This window comes from Macrosteles quadrilineatus, unplaced genomic scaffold (assembly GCF_028750875.1).
Source record: "Macrosteles quadrilineatus isolate MER2022 unplaced genomic scaffold, UCM_ALF_1.0 Scaffold_3__2_contigs__length_128488019, whole genome shotgun sequence".
In the NCBI taxonomy this organism is placed as follows: Eukaryota; Metazoa; Arthropoda; class Insecta; order Hemiptera; family Cicadellidae; genus Macrosteles; species Macrosteles quadrilineatus.
In genome coordinates this window covers 3,530,942-3,554,214 of record NW_026542596.1, presented here as the reverse complement: position 1 = coordinate 3,554,214, position 23,273 = coordinate 3,530,942, and the positions used below count along the sequence as shown (strand labels likewise).

The window sequence follows — 23,273 nt, the reverse complement described above, 5'->3', positions numbered from 1 at the left end:
TCAGTAGTCTACACATAATATTAATTGTATTTTTCAGACAGATCACTTTAAAAAGACCATTAGAGTTGAGAGAAGATTCTATAGTGTACATGAAGACCTTGATGTACCACTATCGTGCAGATCTTACGGCCCCTCGTTCACTAGATGACATAGTCATAACACTGCAAGCAGCTCTTTACGTAAGTTCCTCAAACACACATATTACATAAATAAATGTTAAATCTAATTGTTTTGAATTGATAATTTAATCCTAAAGTACGTTGAGCATGGTTAGATTTAATACTTTTTCGTCATACTGCAGCAAAAACAGCCATTTTTAACACATGCACTGTGGGTCTAAGGTAGGTCTTTTACTCCTTAAAATGATTTTTAGTCAGCTTTTTTAAATACAAAAGTAAACTAGGTATCGCTCGTTTTAATTGGTTGTATGGCTCGGTTGTCGATTTACGACTTCCAGCTTGTTTCCAAATATGCTAAAATAAGCAGCAGTTTAGTAAAGTGATTCGATAATTTTGCTATTACGATTGTGTTACTATATATACCATCGATATGTTGAACTATTGCTACATTAGTGCCAAATTGGTTGTCTAGTAGTTTACTTGAAGATAAGCAATTTGAATTTTGTGCCTTTAAGCTATATAATTAATGGATTTAAAATTTTGGCAATTGGAGTATATAGGTCATCATCTAGCTCAGGTTGTGATATATTTTTAGATATATTGAGTGGCCTATGTTAATTGACCATTAAAAAAAATGTTAACATAATTTTAGGAGGGGATATAAACATTGATGTTCTAAAAAAATAACCCTAATCATAGTTTACTAAAAATAACACTAACGCGGTATTAAAAAAAGAACAAAAAAACAATATTAAAAAAAACATTAAAGCAATATTAAAAAACAACAACACTGACCTACCGTCATGCCAGCGTCAGTTCAGGTAGCGTAGTTCGGGCCGCTGACGATCCTCTACAGCAGCGCTGTTCAGGTGACAGTAGCACCTATTGAGTGTCTACTCTAGTACGTGTAGGCTATATATATATAAGCCCATATCTATTGATGTTATAAGTAGGCACAGTAAAATATACACTTCAAGTGCAAAGCAGACTTCGGATTCTTGCTCAATAAAATTTGTAAAGAGTTAAGATTTCTTTATTTTTTACTACTTTCAACTAATCAACACTCTTCTTTATTATTTCTTTTAATGAATCTATATATACTGTATGTAATGAAACTTTGGTTTTAATTTAATTTCTTCCTAAAATTCTTGATTATAGCATAGATAAAACATACTAGATTATAGCTTCATTACAATTAATTTTGAAAAATAGGTTTTATGATTGGAAATAATATACTTCAAATTCTTCACCATCATTCTTTAATTTAAATTGCTTTTGGTTACCAACAATCATGTGCTCTAAAAACAAACAAATTCGAATAGCTTTAAAATATAGTCAAAGTTTAAACATGTTCTTTTAACAGACCTACTAGATGAACTAAATGTTTTAATGAAATTGATTTACATACCAGTTTTCCTGGGATAAATCTCACTAAAATATATTAACAACTTTAACTTTTCTTAACATCACTGTACAACACATTCTGACTTAAAGAGGGATCTAACATGCAAACCTAGTCCTTTATACTGGTCTGACTGCTTAACCTGATTGGTGGAATTGGACCAATCAGATTAGCTCTTAGTTCATCTTTACAAGATTCATTAAACAGCTCTAATGTGTCTTAGTTACTTCCTGCATAATTCTTTTCTTGTTTCAAACATTTTAAGAAAATCCTTCGACATAATTATTAATCAAAAAGCACAATTTGTTTGTTTTTATACTAATAATAACAAAATAATAAAATTTCATTTGTTTTTGAATTCAAATTGAATCAAATTATATTTTTTGGTTGAGTAATACAGCAGATAAATATATGCCGTTGCTTGATGGCAAATCTGTGCGTACATACCTTCAATTTGAGACCAATGTGTTTTTGAACAGTATTAATTTGTGCAACTTTTGCCGAAGACCGAATTCCCTTATGTCCTAAAATGTCCCTAAATATGTTTCTAGACTTACAATTACTTGTGGCAATAAACTGTATAACTTTTAAAACTTAAAAAAACTATAATCGTGACTTAACTTCACATATCCCTGATGCTTTTGTCATTAAATAAATTTTAATCGGGTTTAAAGGAATTTTTTTGTAAGTATAAAGTAGTATCCATTTAGTAAATAAGAAACTTTAGACCTCTGTATTTTAAGAGGCTTAATAATAATAATTTACTAAAAAAATACAAAGTCAGGCACTTTTCTTGTTTTAATAATGGTACAACGGGGTTTTATTGACAAAAAACTACATCAAATCAGCTTCGTACTTTTATAACGAGTACAATGGTGGAAACCGCATTTAAATCAAATAAGTATCAACAAAGATACAACAGTTTATATCAATGAAAACACATTCTCCCCATATAAAGTGTATGGCAGCGGTGGGGCGGTTTATACATTAGGTGGTGGGGGGAGCGCCGGACCGATACGTGTGTATCTTAGAGCAGTACAGCACGCAATCCAGTTGTAATAATAGAGATTGATGGTTACTGCTCCCCCCTCCCCCAATGAATTTGCTGGAAATCCATCCCACCGTTCCTGAAGGAGACATAGTTGTACTCCTGAGTGGTTAACTGCTCTATCAGCTGGAGATTGTTGCCACGTATGGCTTGGAGAACAGCGATGTCCAAAGAAAAGTTGTACCAAAAACCACTATGAATTTTAATGACACCAGCCGCCGCAATAGTCTAAAAATTAAGATCTTAGATTAACTCATCAATTGACATCTTTTCATTTTAAGGGTGCTGCAGTGATGGTGCATAACATGGCTCCCTCAATGATGGGCATGGTTGAGAAAGCTGTTCCTTCGCTGTTCCCAGGGATAAACTCTATATTTGTCCCTGTGAGGGTTGGAGACTACCTGTTTGATGGAGTGGTTCTCAACTGTTCCAACAAAGCCTCAGTTTATGCTCAGATGGTCTGTAGAGCTTTGCCAAACAATGCTCCTCAAACAATACGGAAACTGCCAAACTCTTCTGACTACGCATACTCATTTCTACACCATGTGAGTCCATATAAGTTCTAAGTTTGCATTAGACTAATGTATGTACATACAAGGCTGAATATAAGCATAGGCCACATAGGCATGCACCTGGAGGCCCTCGCCACAGAGGGGCATGCAACGCAATTCAAATTTACAAAATAATATCACTGGTCATGTTTCAGTATCATAGAATGAGAATAAGTAGATTATTAAAATATCATAAATATAACATAAATTTGAAAGTTTAGTGTGTTTGTTTGTTTGATTATTTGAAGTTCGATTACGCAACTACTGGTCGAATTGGGCTGAATTTTGGCATGATGGTAGCTCACATACCCGATTAACATATATATTTTAATCTAGAAAATCCTTTTGGGCTCTACCCCAGTGGCTCTTGAGTTTCCCATGTTAACCTTATGAGTATTTGTATTTAAAAGGAATTAAAGAATTCTGTCAGCTGTTCTTACTAAACAAGTTAGTTCTATGATATTTAATAACATAAAAATCTTATAAGGTTTACCAACAGGGTGCAGCACTAAACAATTTTTGCAATTATTTACAACAGCTAATTAGAACAGTTTGAACTAAGCAGCAACAAAAGTCCAAGTTAAACATGTATGCAAGCCAGCTCAAGTCAAATCATTCGCAACTCGTACCAAGGATTTGTTGTACTATATCTGATGACTTAATACTGACTTATAATATAAATATAAATAAATAGGAGGTTAAAAATCTTAAAAATGTTATTGTTCTTATTTTTAACCCGATAACACGGCATTTCACAAACTCGGCACCCTTTCAGTTCACATTACGCTGAGTTTGAAGTACTCTACTGTAATTAATAAAAGCACGCATGTTAACTTAACACAAATTATAATTTATGAACAGAAACAATAGAAACAAACAATAGAAAAACATATGATCGTAAAAATAGTTTTATATGAAATATTGTAAAGTCTTAGAGAAGTCATAACAGCCAAACCCCCCCCCCCCCCCCCCGTCTATTTTAAACTTGCAGTGAAATCATGAAAGCACAAAGTCCTTGTAACAGCACAACATTTGCCTTTGTCACTTTGTTCTCTCTTGATACACAGGAACTTCGGCATTGTTTGTTTCTGTTTCCTGAACTGCAGGAACCTCTGAATAATTGTTTGCTTCGAGAATTGACAGTATACCAGGATTAGCTAATAGATTATAAAGGAGTAACAGATACTGTTTCTTTGTTGCTGTGTTTAGAAGCTCGTGGAACATCAAATGTGTAGGTTGGTCCAGCCCTAACAACTTTTGGTTTTGGTATCAAAGTAGACCGCAATTAATTGATCAATGTGCCCTTTGAAAACTAGATAATGCCCAACTGTTTTTTTACTTCTCTAAAACAGCATTTCTTCATTAAGCCTTTTGTACATTAGGAAAAATCGCATCTCACATCCATTCGTATTCTTGACTTCCTGTGGGGGTAAAGTTCAGCTGGTGATTTGCACATGCGAGAGGAGTTGCCCAGTACCGCATTAAGATCTTCTGGACCTTTATTGCCATTGGTATGTTTTCTAAAGCTGTGGACTTCAGGTGGTTCTTCTTCTTCAATGTTTGAACAGAGCGTTTTGCTAAGCCGTTTGTGGCTGGGTGTCCTGGAGATTTAAGAGCCAAACAAACTCGGAAAAGAAAAACCAAATTTATTTAATATATAAGATGTATGGTATTGGAGCTGGATGGTGCAACTAAACAATATAAACACATATGATAGTAACAATAGTAGAGAAGTCATAACAATCATAAGTTCAGTTTTGTAGTTTTAAATTTTCAAGTGTGGTAAAGATCCCCATCGTCTCATAACTGAATAACAATCACAGAAGGTGATCAGGCTTTCATCATAATTCACGACCTTTGAAGAAGTTCACACGATTTTACCACAATCTTGGGAGATTTAAAATTCATCCACAATCGCACGAGACGTATAACTGACTTTAATGATATTCATTTTAAATCACCATTTTGCATTTGCACATTTTCCTAAGGGACGGCCCAGGGACCCCGCATTCATTCGGGGGAGGGGGGAGGGGGGATGCCCTCCAAACTGCGAGTCCAGTACTTTGACCACAGATGGAGTCAAGGGATCTGTATTTTCTAAATTCTCTCTTGCGCATATCAATCATCTATGAATAACTTTGGGTTGAATGTAAAAATATCTTTCACCTCTTCTATAATTGATTTGAGTTTGTTATTCATGGCCAAAGTAATTCCATTGACTATTACAGTAATTAGCCTTTTAGTACGTTGTTTACATGGCCATATCTGGGTAAAAACTGGACTTTTTGATTAGAATGTGGCACTTTCTGTGGTCATAGCTGATTCCAAAAGTTTATAATTATAATTATAACTATAATTTTTGGGGACATCGGTTTAACCGGAAAAACCGTTATCCGGACTGGCCTCGGTCCCGAGGAGTCCGGATAGGAGGGAGTCTACTGTACTCTATATTTATGAATTGGTAGAGGTCGTACGGAACGAGGTGAAGCTTGGAGGGGAATAGTGGTGTGGCGGGGGAAGTGTCGCTATTCAAGGCGACGATCGGCTCGTCTCCTACCCCCACCATGGATTTCCCCGCTTTAGACCGTTCCTGCCAAAAATCTCAGGCTTCACCTCGTTCCGCACGACCTCTAGGATGGTGTTTTTGGCCTCTAGGGACCTCAAAACTAAAAAGTAAATCCGTCCCGGGTCCAGCAGGTATTACCATGAGTACTACCGTAATAACTTATTCCATATGTGGGAAATTGGCTAAATACTACCAAAGATTGTGTTACCATGGACATTTTGTGAAACTTCAAATGTCAATAAAATAAAAAAAAATAAAAAAGTTTTGAAAAAAAATTTAGTTTTATAAAGTGCTTTTCTTGAAAACATATGTTTTTAAATTTTCACTCATATACTGATCTAACTTTTTGAACAAAGAAAGATTAAAGAACACAAAGAGATTTTCAACGACAATCACGTCTTTTGTATTAAAGATTGCTGCCAGACGTTTTGCATTCACTTTAAAGAATTAACCAATAGAGAGTTAGCCACTGAAGTTGCCTTTTTGTCTGGAAGAGAGCAAAACCTCCCTCCAGCAGTAATCTTCAGCTGACAACATAGTTAAACAAAGCTGGAATCATCAATGGATTCTGATGACAACCAAAGAATTGAGGCTAAAGTATGATCAAATTTAATTAATAATATTAATAAAGGTGTCAAACTTTTTAAATCTTTAAACTAGCACTTTTGCATCTGGTAATTTGCATACTATCTTTTTTATCTTTTACAGAAAAATGCTACAGAGATGGGGCCTTATGAAGAGATCAGGGGAGTGGAAGATATTCGCCAGATTGCTCAACTTGTCAAACTGAAGAACCAGTCCCTACTAAACATATGGCAACCTAACTCTCAGTGTGATCGACTGAGGGGGACGGACACCTTGAACTTTGCCCCTTTTGTATCAAAAGCTGACAAGATCGAAATCTACATTCCCGACATTTGCCAGTAAAGTTATATTGCAGTATATACTCAAGTCTTATCCACCTATTAAACTTAACTTTAACTGCTTGTTAGGGGTTATATAACTAAAAATGTAGTTAAGTTATGTCTCATTGCACTATGAAACCAAAACCTTAGATGTTGTCAATGCATTTTCACACCTGTTTCAAAATTACATTAATTTTCTTCCAATAATTAATTGGAGCTTCTGTAATAAACATATGTAAACAGCTATTTTTATTGAAGAATTTTGAGAACAGTTGTTTAAAAAGATCTCTTTGATGTAATTAAATTCCAATATTATAGAATAAATAGGTGGATAAGAGCAAGGCCCCACTAGAAAAACAGCCCATGCTGCAGCGCGGGCAGCACAACACTACGTCACAGTGGTGGATATTGTACTAAAATCTTACCATTTACAATCTGACAAACAGCCAGTTTATTTACCTAAAACATATGGGATATTGCAAAATAGCAGTGAATTTATCAATTTATCTATCCACTAACGTGACGTCAATAAGAGACTGATCATCAATGTTCAACATTTGAACTAAACCAAAAACAGGAAACAAAAAATACTGGTATATGATATGCCAATCTATAAATAAAATTAGTTTTGTCTGTATATTGCTTAGAATCATGCAGTTTTTGGTTATTTTTACGTTTCATAGCCTAAGAAAGCCGAAACGAGTCTTATCTCAATTTCTGTCTGTCTGTCTGTTTGTCTGTTTGTCCATTATGTCATTCCGTCTGTGACGCCAAAATGTCATTTTATGCGGACTACTCCTAGAAAACTAGAGTACCGATCAAGGTTCTAATCATTTTTCTGTATAAATGGATTGGTGAGAGTGTCTTTGGCTATAAAAACATGGCCTCGCTTCTTTGAAAACAAAATAACGGACCATCAAAAACCCAATTTTGATAGATTTTTGTCAAATTTTCTACCAATGTTAACTATTACATTTTATGAAATAACGATCAGCTGTTTGGATTAGTTCTCTCTTCTAGCTGTCACTGATATGTGTTTACAAATACCGCAACCATTTCTGATCAAGTTTTAGCACATGAAAACCAAGTGAGATTAAAAACGTACTTAACCGATTTAATCAATCGCAAGCGCAACGATTGTTATTGAGTTTTTATAACTGGGGAAAAGACCGTGAATCAGTGGTGTATAGTAATGGTAAACTTACATTTTTTAAATAATCGTCACCACTCATTGACGGCGTTTCAAGGACAGTTGTGTAAACTGCAAAGTAAAAAATCACAACTGCAGCAGGTGATCATGGATGTTGCTGCGATCTTGGAAGATCTTTATGAATTGGCTGTGATCGTAACAGAGGTGTTTAACTTACAGATGTAGCTATACTTGCTTTTCCAATGTATCACTTTTGGTTTCTACTTACTAACATTTCGACAACGATATCAGTACTTTTCCTAAGGAAGTAAAACTACAAAGGTCCAAAACCCCAGATTTGTGCGTTTTTTGTCACATTTTCTCCGAGTGTTGCTAGATATATGTACCAATTATCGTTTAGAGATTACGTAATCTTTTAAATAAGAAATCTTTGTTTGGATAAAGGTGGTTTCCTCAAACTGTTATTAATATTTTAACATTAAAAGTTGCTTACAAATAATGCTATTAATGGAAAATAACTTTGATTTTCAAAAACTTACTTCCGTACTACACCACATCAAGTGAAAGTTTTTTTTTTAGCAAACCATGGTGAGTTTTTAAAGCTTTACGTTGTTAACGTTACATGTTACATGTTTTGTGGCCTGTGTATTTATTTATTTATATATTTGCCAACGGATTAACAGCTATAAGGCCGGGCGTATGCTGAGACGCACGCGACGCAACGCATTCAACGCAGCACAAGGCAGAAAACTGTGCCGTCATGTTATCTTACGACTAAGCTGAGACGCACGCGTGTATGTGTCTGACACATGCGTGGGCCGGCATTTCACAGTTTTTGACGCATGCGACACAGCTTGGGTACAAGCACAAAACACAATATAGACGAACCAATTCCTCAATTTCCTTGTCGGACTCGGAGTAGTAGGTACTTTCAGCCATCTTGACAACTAACCAGCTGTGATCTCTGCAACTAAATGTGTGTGCTGCGTGGCATGTCTCAGTTTGTAGTAAAGACACAGATTTTCAGACACACTCAACACAACTCGTGTGAAAGATGACAAAAAACAAATGAGCGTCGATTGAGTTCCAATGTGAATTATCTGTGGTGTATGAAGTAAACCATGCAGTTATGAAACGTCATGATAGGACTATCGGAACGGAGCTTTATAATTTAAAAATATAGTTATTTCCATTTTTGAATCCACGTAACACATTGCACTTGTTCTTAAACTCCTGTTTAGAGCTGAAAATCCAAATCAAAGGTTCATAAGCTAAACTTAAGTAACTACGGAAAAAATAAAGGAAAAAATACTCCGGCCGAAGCAAACCTGTAAACTGAGCAAATTTCCGTTTACTTAATTGGATATTATTCACTAAATCATATCCTTAAACAGGATAGATTCATTCCCTATTTAAATAACATAAGGTATAAAGAGTACCTAACCTATAGGTTTGCTCTAGAGGGAAGGTAATAAAGTGTTTTTCCCTCATAGCTTAGTATAAAATGAAAAAATGAAAATATTAGCTTAAATAAGAAAATGAGGTTTAGTGGTGGCGGATCCCCTTAAGGTTTTTAAATCTCTGTGATATCTCCAATACCAAACATACAGTTACAGTTATAGAATGAAATATGAAAAAGTCTGGTGCTCAGCTTGTGGTAGATTTGTTTCATAACAAGCTTTGCAGGAGGTGTGGGATTTAGAATTTCACAGTACTCAACCGTCTCAATATCAATATATTTATGTGCTTGCATTCAACATGACTAAGCATACTGAAAAAAACTATTATTTGAGCATGTCAGATTTCCTTTGATACATCATCATAAAGTGTAATGTTTTGAAACTCAGATTTTTATATAGATTCAGCCTGTTCAATGACAAATCATTACCGATATTTTTCCATTTTCCAGAGTGTTGCCAATTTACTATCAAGAAGAATCCGTTACTCATGGAATAGAAGTGTACAAATTCTCAGTGACAGATTGGCTGGACAGCAAAGATGAAAATCCTGACAATGAATGTTACTGTATGGAAGAAAACGAGAGGTATTGCTTCAAGAATGGCGTTAGGGACATAAGTCAATGCATGAGTAAGTTAAATATCGTAGCTGTTCAAAATTATACTTTGGTTAACAAAATAAAATGTTCACAAAAGTAATTAGTGCAAAAAGAAAGTCAGTTGTGAAGTACGTGTTATGAAACAGATTTGAAGTTATCAGGAAGTAAAGTTTGTTGTTAGTTTTTTTACAACCTATTTAAAACGCCTATCTTACTAGTCTGACAAAATTAATACAAAACACTGCCCATATCCTTTATGTCATCATTTTCTATTTAATAATGAAAATGTTTGCATTTGCTCATGCAAAGCATAAGCTCGATGTACATTTCACCACAAGTGTGGCATCTTCAGGTGCTGATTTGAGTTTCTTACATTCTTTTGTCTTTCTATAGGTTTTAATGGTATGTGGAATGTGGTACCAAGAGAATGGAATCTATGTATTTTATGAAAAGAATTATATGACTTAAATTTGGTTTTTCTTTTTCAAGTTCTATTGGCTCTTCTACCCGACCGATTTTCAAGATTTAGGTCTCAAATTGAAGGTATGCACACACAGATTTCACATCAAGCATCGGCAAATATGTAGCTACAGTCACAATCGGCTTATACGTAAACGAGTTATCTATATTAATTTGAAACTGATTTTCTTTGTGACAGCTAATTTGAGAGAACGGCTGGGCGTAGAAACTCGGTAGAGGTGTCTAAAGAAAGGTCTTGGTCTGTAGATGAGCCATCAAAAAAGAAACGTGGTAAATTCCCTTGAGGCTCTGCCCCAGTGGCCTTTGAATTCCCATCCCATGTTATTCTTATGGAGGAAAAACGGGGTTTTTGTCACAGCTAATTACAGAGAACGGCTGGGCGTAGAAACTTGGTAGGGGTGTCCTAAGAATGATCTTGGTCTGTAGATGAGCCATCAAAAGAGAAACTAGGTAAATTCCCTTGGAGCTCCGCCCCAGAGGCTTTTAAAGTTCCCTCAGCTGATTTGTTTACAATTTTGGCCATATGGATAATTTTACACTATACTTTTAATGAGCCAGCTGTTATGAGCATTTACTTAATTCGCAAAATTAAATGTTTACATTATTAATTATGATTTTAAAATTGATTTTCCACTGCATGGCAAGTTTTTTATAGTTTGAATAAAATGATGAATCTTTATAATAGGTACGTTTTATTTTTAATTTTTTTTTTTCAAAAATCTATGTTTTAATGCACTTATAAAATGTTGTATTATGAAATCACTGGGACATATCAATTTCAAAGGAACAGATAATTATTCCTTATTGGATTAGCTTATATTTATTGTAGGGGTTGGTGCTTGCCTTTTTTGGTCTACTTTCAATAACCATTTATCATTACATTCAAGAAAGAACATCAGAGGTTTGTGAGATTATTAGCATAAAAGTTTTCAATAATCAGGTAGAAAATTGTGTCAAAAGCCATGCAAGTGTAGATGAGTACGTTGAGGATGTGAGCTGTGTTCAAGTTTTTACCACGGAGTATGTTTAATCTATGGTTTTGGTGAAGTAGGTGAATTGAAGGCAATTCAGGTATTAATTAAATAAAACAGTGCCATCACATCTCATCTCTTTTGCATAATTTGTTGCCAACAAAGCCGAACTAGGTTATGGATGTGGTTCCGCAAATGTTCAAGATTTGTGTCCAAACTTCATGGCACAATTTCACAAAACTACGCCAGAAGTTAATCAATTAGCGAATAAGTACATTTAGATTAAATACATTGGTCAATGTGGCAAGAGAAGGAATCAAAATTGTTTGGACCTCCATCGAAGTAAGAATGTTACTGCTTTTTGGAGAATCAGATATTTTCATCAAATAAAAAAAAACAGATTTAATATGCCTCCCGCGGATAAAATTCCATATTTTTATGACCAAACATGGTGATTCACTTATACAATCCAAATACAATCTGAATGATTTTCCTAAAGCAGATGGAACCAGTTATTTTAGTAATATTGACTCTTTCCGTCAGATGACAGACCAATTATGTGAACTTCTTTCCCCATATAGTGAAAGAGGTGTTAACATGAACTAAAGTCATGAACAAGAATCAATTGTAAGACCCCTGAAAAGCCTTTTGGGTAACCTAAAGGCGATGAAAGGACGGAAAATATTGATTCCAACGAATTCATTAACCGCGTTTTTTAAGGTACACAATCCTCTTACTGATAATTATGTTCATCCTCCCTTCATTTTACTAAGATTTTAATAACTTCACTCTATCCATCGCAGTTAGCTGAATTTACCTAAAAACTCAAGAGTAACCGTTGATTTTGACGGGATTCACCTAGTTTATAAAAGTATTGTAATCTGAACACCGAATCTATATAATTAATACGCTACATGAAACTTTGTCAGTTGAACTCCTCCGCCATTTCTTAACCGATTTTATCCATTGACATTTGTATCATTTGCAAACTGGCCTTACATTTTTGAAAAAGTCGCTTGGGCTCTGCCCCAGTGGCTTTGAAAGTTCCCATGTTATCCTTATCAAGAACATAATTGTTTACATTTTGATCAGCTGTATAATTTAATTACTGTTATTTATTTTTCCTACAGTTACCTAAAAATGTACATGTTCTCTCACTGATTTGAGAAAGCAAAGTGGCCAATTCGCTCATCAGTGAGACAATTTTAACATTGTCTCACTCTAATTACTTTGTCTCACTCCAGATTTGCAACGTGAAGGCACGAAATAGTGAGCGCGTAACATGCAGGCAACGTCGTATGCACGCGAAATACGTTGGCAGCACTGGCTGTAAATCAGCTGGTCAGCTGTTATACTGTTGTATTTGTCACTTCACATTAAATGTTATATTAAAAGTTCACTTCTGTGTAAAAATAGGTTATGTTTCTTCACAAATTTATTTGTTTTATGGTAACTGTAGGAAAAGTATAATGTGCAACTCGAGTTCAAAGTACAATTGCCTCACTCGAGAAACCATTCCCGCACTTATAAGTAAGGAGTAAGGATTTCTCTCGACTGAGTCAATTGCTCACTTTTCTCACTAGTTGCACAAATAACTATTTCGATTCAAAGTCTTTTCAACTCTTCGGAAATTATGATGACTCTTATTTGTTTTTAAATAAGTACTTTACTCCTTTGCAATTGCTCGATTTCGAGCAACGTGTTTACTAGTGTCTTATGGTTAGGACACTGCCAGTTTGGATAATGTTCTGCATACAATCTCGTCGCTCCTCTTGCACTGCCATAAGTAATTTCAAAATGCCCCCGCCGCAGGAAACCTGCAGACTGAGCGAATTTCTATTTATGGATTTCTACTAAAATATTCCCAAAAAATTTGTCAGATTTAATTTCTTATTTAAATAACATCAATTTTTACATTAATTTTAGTGAGTACTTAGGTTTGCTGCAACCGGGAAGATATCAAGGCGTGTTTTATATTGCAATGTTGATAGCTTAGTATGAAATGAACAAAATTTCCAAATTTGGATAAAATATATTACTAAACAAGCAAACTACATCAGTTTATTTATTCTCCATAAGAATAACATAGAAATTTTAAATTTAGAACTTTTTAAATTATCTCCGTAACCATTGGGCATAAAAAACGCTTCAATATACAAAATTGTTTCTTTTATTAAGCTCTACAAAATGGTTTGGAGAGAAATTATGATTTTTTTGTGTTTTTAGGGTCAAAAAAAAAGAAAATCCATTTTTAACCCCATAATATTTTTAAAATATTATAAAATATTATAAATATTATAAAATATTGGGGACGGGGGGTCCCCAAAGTCCGATTATGCTGGTTCGCTAACTCATTGAATGAATGTATGTTTACACGTTTGAACAAAGTTTCATCATTTTTTGCTGGATGTTTATTTGGATTTGAAATGTTTTAGGGCACCATTTTGTTATTAGTGGGCCGATTTTGGTTTTCTTTATGTCAATTGTTATGTTTTATTAAGACCTGTAAAATGATACCAAACTCGACTATACTTGTCGTTTGAAAATGTTGAGCTACCCCCTAAGGGCAAAATTTTCAAAATCGACCATAACTATTGTAGCCTCTCATAGCTAAGAAGTTTGCCACAAACAGATTTCAAATATCTCAAATGGTTGAAAAGTTAAGGGGGGGTGTAAGTTACTTTTCAGCCACCCAGTATAACAGATGATTATAAAGATATTTAGACAATGCAAAAGGAGTATTAGCATTGTTTAAATGGAGAAAAGCGGTCATGCATAACAAAAGAACACATTTTTCTGTTATTATTGATCTATTCTTCACAAATAAATAAGGTATCATTGAAAACGGCATTAAACTTAAAAAACTTTTTTGTCACTTGCAATTTTTTGGAAAAATTCACGGTTTTTGTGAAATTTGGCATCAAGTATTTTAAATGGCCACCATTTTTAAACAGTTTATGATCGTTTTTTATTATAATTTCAAATGGAAATAAGGCTTAACACGATTATTAATACCACTATAGTAAAAAATAGTTTAGCAAACCAAAAATCAGTTGTAACCTGTTAAATTGTTAAACTGTTTTTGTTGAACTCTCAATACCAAAAATCAATACTAAATAAATCAAAATACTTAATTGTTTTTCAAGCTAAATTGGAAGGTGCAATGAAATAAAATAGAAAAATTTTACTATATTACAAATATTTAAATACCCCCGGAACAGCAAACCTGCAGACTAAGCGAATTTCCACTCGCTTACATTTTTACATTACATTTTTTCTCAAATATTTCCATGAATAAGACATATTTATTCCCCATTTAAATAACATTAGATTTAATTAATTTAATTTTTGTTGATATGATATTTTAATTGCTACGTTAACCTAGAAATCCACTTTGCCTCCTCAAACATGAGGTGTAAGGCTGCCACCATAACAGAGCCAAATAATACGTGATTTCACGACCAGGGCATCATGACCATCACAGATTTTTTCACGACCAAATTAGCTTTATGAATTGTACTGTGTTATGGTCGTGAAAATAAATGTTAAACTTTGTAAATTGCACAGTTTAGTTTAATTGCAACACAAACTGTTCTTATAACAGTATAATTAGGCCTAATTGAAGAATTAAAAAAATTAGATTTTTAACTATTTTTACATAGACAGGTATCTTTATTGCCTCATATAAGTTAAAGCTTATGTATAGGAGTTATGTGTAAAACTATTACATTTTAAAAATTAACTATGGTTTATCAAGTCTTGTGGAATATTATAGTAATAAGAGTAGTGGAAGGAAACCCTAAATAAACAATATAGTGATTCTCGTTAATCACCAACTCCAGACCGTAACACTTGTCCCTGACCACAATGTTGATGATTTTGGATCAAAAAAAATTCAAAAATTGATACCGGTATATCATCATATTCCAATGTTTTATGCACACAATAAGGACGCCTCTTTAAAAAACATAGAGGTTTTTCATATATCGGGAAGGTTTGTTCGGAGCTATACAAACTTAAAAAGATTTTTATCAGCTTTCTTTTAGATTTTTTTAGTTTTAGATTTTTTTAAGAAATACCAAATATACCAACAGCTTAGTGAGCTGTTTATTGCAAAATAGCCCTAAAACTAAATCTATTTACAGCAAAACATATTTATAAAAATTCCATTAACTATTTTTAATATTCATTTTTACATTCGTTATGGTTGTGACAAAATTTTGTGTTTTTCCGATTTGCTGTATTAATAAAAAACCACCAAAGGTATTGCGTTACCATAGACATTTTATAAAACTTCAAATGGCAATGAAATAAAAAAAATAAAAAAAGTTCTGAAAAAGAGAAAAAATTATTGTAACGTGCTTTTCTTGAAAACGTACGTTTTTAAATTTTCACTCATTGGTTGATTATTGATATCCATCAGATTAAAGGTCTTTACAGTGCTGTAAATTTGAGCTCAAAATAACAGCTGGGTAAAAAATGGCAGATTTGAGAAATATTTGAACGGATGCCATTTTTGACTCTGTTGTCCGTTTGAGTTAGAGTTTGTAGCAATGTATTTTACTAAATAAAACCTCTAATTTGATACCAAACTCGACCTATGCTGCTATAAACCTATTAAGTATAAATTAGTTGGCCTAATGAACAATAATGGCCAAAGGACACATCTAGAGAATACGAGCTTAACTTGATACCCACCCAATGTCCTAATATGTCTATAAAATTAATAGGTTGATTTGCTAGATATAAAAATCCAACAAATTCTTTTAATAAAATACATGGATTCCATTCTCTTGGTCCTACATTCCACATACCATTAAAACTTAGTAAGACAAAAGAATGTAAATTTTAAGGTAGGTAGAAGCGCTTTCTAAATTTCAAAATGTATTTTCCAATCTTTCATAAAAAAATAACCCAATCCAAATATCAACAGTAACAGTATAAATAGACCATTTTAATTTATTTGGTTGCCTGGCACATTAGAGAATGTCCATAGCTTATAAGACTGTTTTGGTATGTGTTGGCATTTAAAGAATTTGAAAATACACTTTGAAAAGCACTCTAAAGATTAAAATACAGATTATATGTGTATTCAAGTCAAGTCAAGTCAAATAAATCTTTATTCAAACATACAACAATATGTACATGAATGCGTCTTAATCTTAAACTATAACTAATACTAAAACCATTTTCCTGATCCATTTGATTTTTTTTACATATTTACATGTTTATTTACATATTTGAACATAGTGTAGTAAATTCTTCAAAATTATAAAACTCTCCACTAATTAGAAAATTCTTAAGCCTTTTTTTGAACTTATTTCCGTTTTCCTCATTTCTGATGCTACAAGGGAGGGAATGAAAAAATTTAACCCCAATATAATCAGGGCTTTCTTTAAATTTTTCTTTTTTATGCTTTTTAATTATAAAATTTTGTTTGTGTCTAGTATTGTAAGTATGTACATCTTGCTGTCTTTGCAGTTGCGACTCCCGGCTTTTAACATATAATATAGTCTTATATATGTAGAGGCTGTAAACTGTAAAGAATTCTAATTCTTTGAAACGATTTTTACATGATTCATTTTCATTTAAATTAAGGATGCACCTTATGGCCTCTTTTTGTAAATGTAAAATTTCATTTAAGTTATATTTATTCGTTCCACCATAAATTTCAATGCCATAAGCAATATGGGAGTGTATATTTGAATAATAAACCACACGCAAAATTTCTTTACTGCAAAGGGGATATAGTCGTCTTAAAGTAAAAATACCGGAGCTAATTTTATTACATATTTTATTGACATGTGAGGTCCACTTTAGTGTACTGTCCAAGGTTAGACCTAAAAATGTGGTTTCACATGCAAAATTTTCAAATATCTTTTCGCCAGACTTTTTACATTCAAATTTGATAAAGGTTGTTTTGTTTTCATTAAGTAAAAGGTTTTTTTCATTTAGGTAATCTCCAATTATTTTGAGCGAATCTTTCATTTTTATTTCAAGAAGTTCAATATTCTTTTCATGTATAGACATACTTATGTCATCTGCATACAAGCAGAGGGCATTGTTTTCTACCCGTTCAGATAAATGTTTTGGCATCCCTCCCAAGTAGCACAGGAACAGGAATGGACCCAACACAGATCCCTGAGGAACAGAATACTTAACTTCCCTAACATTAGATCTAACATTGTACATCTTATTTCCATCTAAATACCCAATGTTAACAAACTGTTGGCGGCCCTCTAAATAAGATTTTATCCAGTCCAGTTCTTTACCACTAATTCCATATGCTCTGAGTTTTTGCAGTAACTTTAAATGATTCACGCTATCAAAAGCCTTAGACATATCTAAAAAGGCGCCAACAACATAATTGTCCTCATCCAACTTATGTAATACATTTTCAATATAAGAAATTAGAGCTGTAGTAGTAGATTTATTTTTTCTATATCCATGCTGTTCTTGATCTAATAAGTGGTTATTTTCAAAATAATCTACTAGTTGAAAAAGTAAACTTTTTTCAAATAGCTTTGATAGAGCAGGTTGAATTGCCAATGGTCTATAGTTTTGCGGATCTTTTTTATCACCTTTTTTATATACTGGAATTATTTTTGATATTTTTAGTTGAGCGGGAAAAACGCCTGTTATTAGTGATGTATTAATCACATGTAAAAGTGGCTTTAACAAAACAGATTTTGATTCTTTAATAATTTTGATTGGAATTTCATCATAACCGGATGACCATTTAGGTTTTATTGAATCAATTATGGATGTCAAAATTGATTCATCGATGGTTTGACACCTAAATTTTATGTTTAAAATACTTTGATCAGAATGTTGTTGGGTTTTCTTTAATTTTGGTAAAACATTTTTGTCAACCATCTCAGCAAAATTATCATTTAAGATGTTTGCGACAGCATATGGTTCTTCTATTTTTTTGCCGTTATGTTTGAGTGAAATATTACTATGACATCTTTCTTTTTTACTTTTTGTTTCAGTGTTCACAATTTTCCAAACAGTTTTGTTAACATTGGTAGAATTTCTAATTTTATTGTCAAAATGGGTTTTTTTCTTAAGTTCTATCATATTTTTGTATCTCTTCTTGTGTTCCTTAATATAATTCTTCAATGCTATGTTACTTCTATCATCTCTATATAAGTCATGTTCTGCAATTATTTCATGACGCTCATTGATAATTTCATCATCAATCCATCCATTATTTACATTACTGGAAACTATTTTTGTTTTAGGGAAATGTAAATTGAAGTAATATTTTAAAATGTTATAGAAATAAGTAAATTTGTCTTCCACATTACAGTTATAAAGTTTTGTCCAATCCTCTTTGGAAAGGTCATAAATGAAAAGGTTAATGCTCTCTTGTTTATACCTCCTTTCATACTTATGTATTTTAAGATTTAAATTGTTTTTTGTACTTTTTGAACTGAGGATTTTAAAAAGTTGTCCATCATGATCTGACAATGCTGTAATTAAACATTCTACTTCAAAAAAATTGTTATCTAAATTAGTAATAAAATTATCAATGGCAGATAAACTCTTTTCAGCAACTCTAGTTGGAATTTTAATTGTATATTTAAAACCATGCATCTGCAAAACATTAACAAACTTCTTTTTCTTATTGTCTTCCCTCAAAACATCAATATTAAAATCACCCCCCAATAAAATTTTTTTGTCAGTTTTACTTAAAATTTTCAAAAGTTCACTTAGTTTTTCCAAATATATATCAACGTCTTGTGATGGTGTTCTATATACCCCAGCCACTAAAAATTTTTCTTTGCCTGCTTTAATTTCTGTTACACAAGATTCAAAGATTTTATCTTGATTAAGCGCCTGTAATGAACTTAGTATTATATTTTTGAATTCAATTTTTTCTGACACCAAAATTAATACCCCCCCTCCCCCGAAATCTGTTCTAGTGTACCAGGTCGAAACTTGATACCCTGGTATTTTGAGTTTTGTTATTTCATGTTGGTTTAATTTATGTTCAGTCAAAATTATAATATGTGGCTTTAATTCTTCAATTGTGATAATTAATGAGTCAATTCTAGTTGCTAGACATTGTATGTTTTGATGGAAGACAGATATACTACATGATTTCTTATCATTATTGATCTTAGAAGTTAATTCTAAAGATTTAGGTACTACACTCACTTTGCTACCAGGCATGGCCATGCCTGGGAGTTTAAAATGCATGAATTTTAGTCAACCCAATCCAAATATCAACAGTAACAGTATAAATAGACCATTTTAATTTATTTGGTTGCCTGGCACATTAGAGAATGTCCATAGCTTATAAGACTGTTTTGGTATGTGTTGGCATTTAAAGAATTTGAAAATACACTTTGAAAAGCACTCTAAAGATTAAAATACAGATTATATGTGTATTAATATGCATGAATTTTAGTCTGAATACAGACGTTTATAGTTGTTTTAATTTATATAAGGATAAGGATTTTAATTTATAAAATAATAGGGGAACTCTTACAAACTTTCCTGCTTTCTTGGTTGCAGACGCTCCTATAGTAATCTCACATCCTCATTTCTACCAAGGAGAAGCTGAATTTAGAGATTACGCACAAGGCTGCTCACCCGACCCAGATAAACATCTAAGCATGGTGTATCTTGAACCGGTTGGTATTATACAGGGTTATTACAAATGATGTTCATGATTTCAGGCGAACCTAAAATACAGTTTTATCTGTTATACAAAAACATAAAACTTTGATGTTTATTTGTTTTCACGTCCAGTGCCTTTGGATGACTGAAATCTGTCATCGCATGCTGATTGGTTCCTGGAATCTGGAACCCAATTTCAGCTGTCTCTAGTAGACATTTCTGAATTTCGATATGACTAATCAAAGTCATTTTAAACTTAATTGAGGTATAATTAATAAATATACATAGTCTCTGTGAAAATTTTGAAAAGTAGGGCACTCTTGACATTGTGGATTGCTAAATTCTTCCACTGTCACACAGAGTTTGTAAAAGCGAGTCGAACGCTCGTACTGCCCAGTGAATGCTGGAATCTCGTAATGAACACGTTCCACGCAAATCACATTTACTGTTGTCTCATGGTGGTCTTCGGACCTATCCATGACTGAAGAGACTAAAATAAAGTCGAAACAACAGAGCACACTTCTAATCCTGAAAGATGGATTAGTCGTATTGGACATAGCGCAGGCTCAATCAAATTTCGAATCTACAAACCACACACGAACATGGATCGTACACACCCGAGACGGTACGTGTGACAATCTCAATGCTCGGAGAGGTTGAGATTTTGGTTTTGTAATTTGAAAGAACATTCAAAAGAATGTAATTGAAAATTGGCAAGGGATTCGTCCCATTTACCTTCAAAAAGATTAACCTGTAATGAAGCGCTTGTCTTATCCCCTCACAATAACGCGTAACCGGGTTTTAGACGTAGGGCAGATGCTGATCTTAATTGCAGCTATCAACCACGAAAGCTATATGCTGTGGGAACCCTCACGATCGCCGGATAGGCAGATGCCGCCCACACGAATTGTGTAGAAGAGCCTAAACGTGCTACTGTTTGATGATATCAGTGATTCTAAATTGCAGTCTGATTGAGAAGACTGACCAGCTCCGCTGGATTTGCAACTACATCACCTGTCACAATCACTTTAACCAATTAATAATTTTGAGTGACTTGTAACATTAGGTGCAAGTGTTTGGCTTCGCAACCTTCTAAAATTCTAAATTAATTTTGCAGGTTAGATGTATTGGTCACGAAACTCGTTCTTGGGGTTATACGTGCGAAAAGACGCCCTAGTGGCGGAATCACTCTTGCAACGTAAAAGGTGCGATTATACGCATAACGATATCATCTGTTTCGGTCTCAGGGCTAGATAGCCCATACCTCATCAGGTGCACACTTTAGTGCACGACAGATTGAATTATAATGTGTTGAGGACGGATTAAATTTTTCATCGTCCAACTGAAATTTTGAATTTTGATGTTTCTAAATTTTGAAAAGATGAAATTGTCAACTTAGAGTTGACCAGGCACACCTGAGTATTTACTCATTGTTCTTGAATTATTGTGGACGGACTCATCAATTTTGATGTTTATTTGTTTTCACGTCCAGTGCCTTTGGATGACTGAAATCTGTCATCGCATGCTGATTGGTTCCTGGAATCTGGAACCCAATTTCAGCTGTCTCTAGTAGACATTTCTGAATTTCGATATGACTAATCAAAGTCATTTTAAACTTAATTGAGGTATAATTAATAAATATACATAGTCTCTGTGAAAATTTTGAAAAGTAGGGCACTCTTGACATTGTGGATTGCTAAATTCTTCCACTGTCACACAGAGTTTGTAAAAGCGAGTCGAACGCTCGTACTGCCCAGTGAATGCTGGAATCTCGTAATGAACACGTTCCACGCAAATCACATTTACTGTTGTCTCATGGTGGTCTTCGGACCTATCCATGACTGAAGAGACTAAAATAAAGTCGAAACAACAGAGCACACTTCTAATCCTGAAAGATGGATTAGTCGTATTGGACATAGCGCAGGCTCAATCAAATTTCGAATCTACAAACCACACACGAACATGGATCGTACACACCCGAGACGGTACGTGTGACAATCTCAATGCTCGGAGAGGTTGAGATTTTGGTTTTGTAATTTGAAAGAACATTCAAAAGAATGTAATTGAAAATTGGCAAGGGATTCGTCCCATTTACCTTCAAAAAGATTAACCTGTAATGAAGCGCTTGTCTTATCCCCTCACAATAACGCGTAACCGGGTTTTAGACGTAGGGCAGATGCTGATCTTAATTGCAGCTATCAACCACGAAAGCTATATGCTGTGGGAACCCTCACGATCGCCGGATAGGCAGATGCCGCCCACACGAATTGTGTAGAAGAGCCTAAACGTGCTACTGTTTGATGATATCAGTGATTCTAAATTGCAGTCTGATTGAGAAGACTGACCAGCTCCGCTGGATTTGCAACTACATCACCTGTCACAATCACTTTAACCAATTAATAATTTTGAGTGACTTGTAACATTAGGTGCAAGTGTTTGGCTTCGCAACCTTCTAAAATTCTAAATTAATTTTGCAGGTTAGATGTATTGGTCACGAAACTCGTTCTTGGGGTTATACGTGCGAAAAGACGCCCTAGTGGCGGAATCACTCTTGCAACGTAAAAGGTGCGATTATACGCATAACGATATCATCTGTTTCGGTCTCAGGGCTAGATAGCCCATACCTCATCAGGTGCACACTTTAGTGCACGACAGATTGAATTATAATGTGTTGAGGACGGATTAAATTTTTCATCGTCCAACTGAAATTTTGAATTTTGATGTTTCTAAATTTTGAAAAGATGAAATTGTCAACTTAGAGTTGACCAGGCACACCTGAGTATTTACTCATTGTTCTTGAATTATTGTGGACGGACTCATCAATTTTGATGTTTATTTGTTTTCACGTCCAGTGCCTTTGGATGACTGAAATCTGTCATCGCATGCTGATTGGTTCCTGGAATCTGGAACCCAATTTCAGCTGTCTCTAGTAGACATTTCTGAATTTCGATATGACTAATCAAAGTCATTTTAAACTTAATTGAGGTATAATTAATAAATATACATAGTCTCTGTGAAAATTTTGAAAAGTAGGGCACTCTTGACATTGTGGATTGCTAAATTCTTCCACTGTCACACAGAGTTTGTAAAAGCGAGTCGAACGCTCGTACTGCCCAGTGAATGCTGGAATCTCGTAATGAACACGTTCCACGCAAATCACATTTACTGTTGTCTCATGGTGGTCTTCGGACCTATCCATGACTGAAGAGACTAAAATAAAGTCGAAACAACAGAGCACACTTCTAATCCTGAAAGATGGATTAGTCGTATTGGACATAGCGCAGGCTCAATCAAATTTCGAATCTACAAACCACACACGAACATGGATCGTACACACCCGAGACGGTACGTGTGACAATCTCAATGCTCGGAGAGGTTGAGATTTTGGTTTTGTAAT

At 34.0% G+C, this 23,273-nt stretch overlaps 1 protein-coding gene across 1 annotated transcript in view; it reads left to right on the top strand.

The window, feature by feature from the left end:
• LOC128988452 (sensory neuron membrane protein 2-like) overlaps window positions 1–23,273 on the top strand; it is a 44,473-nt gene that overhangs the window by 11,040 nt on the left and 10,160 nt on the right. Inside the window, exons 4-8 of the mRNA XM_054409745.1 lie at window positions 38–179; window positions 2,851–3,114; window positions 6,395–6,609; window positions 9,651–9,829; window positions 19,772–19,890. Coding sequence (XP_054265720.1) covers window positions 38–179; window positions 2,851–3,114; window positions 6,395–6,609; window positions 9,651–9,829; window positions 19,772–19,890 — 919 coding nt within the window. The remainder of the gene's footprint in view (window positions 1–37; window positions 180–2,850; window positions 3,115–6,394; window positions 6,610–9,650; window positions 9,830–19,771; window positions 19,891–23,273) is intronic.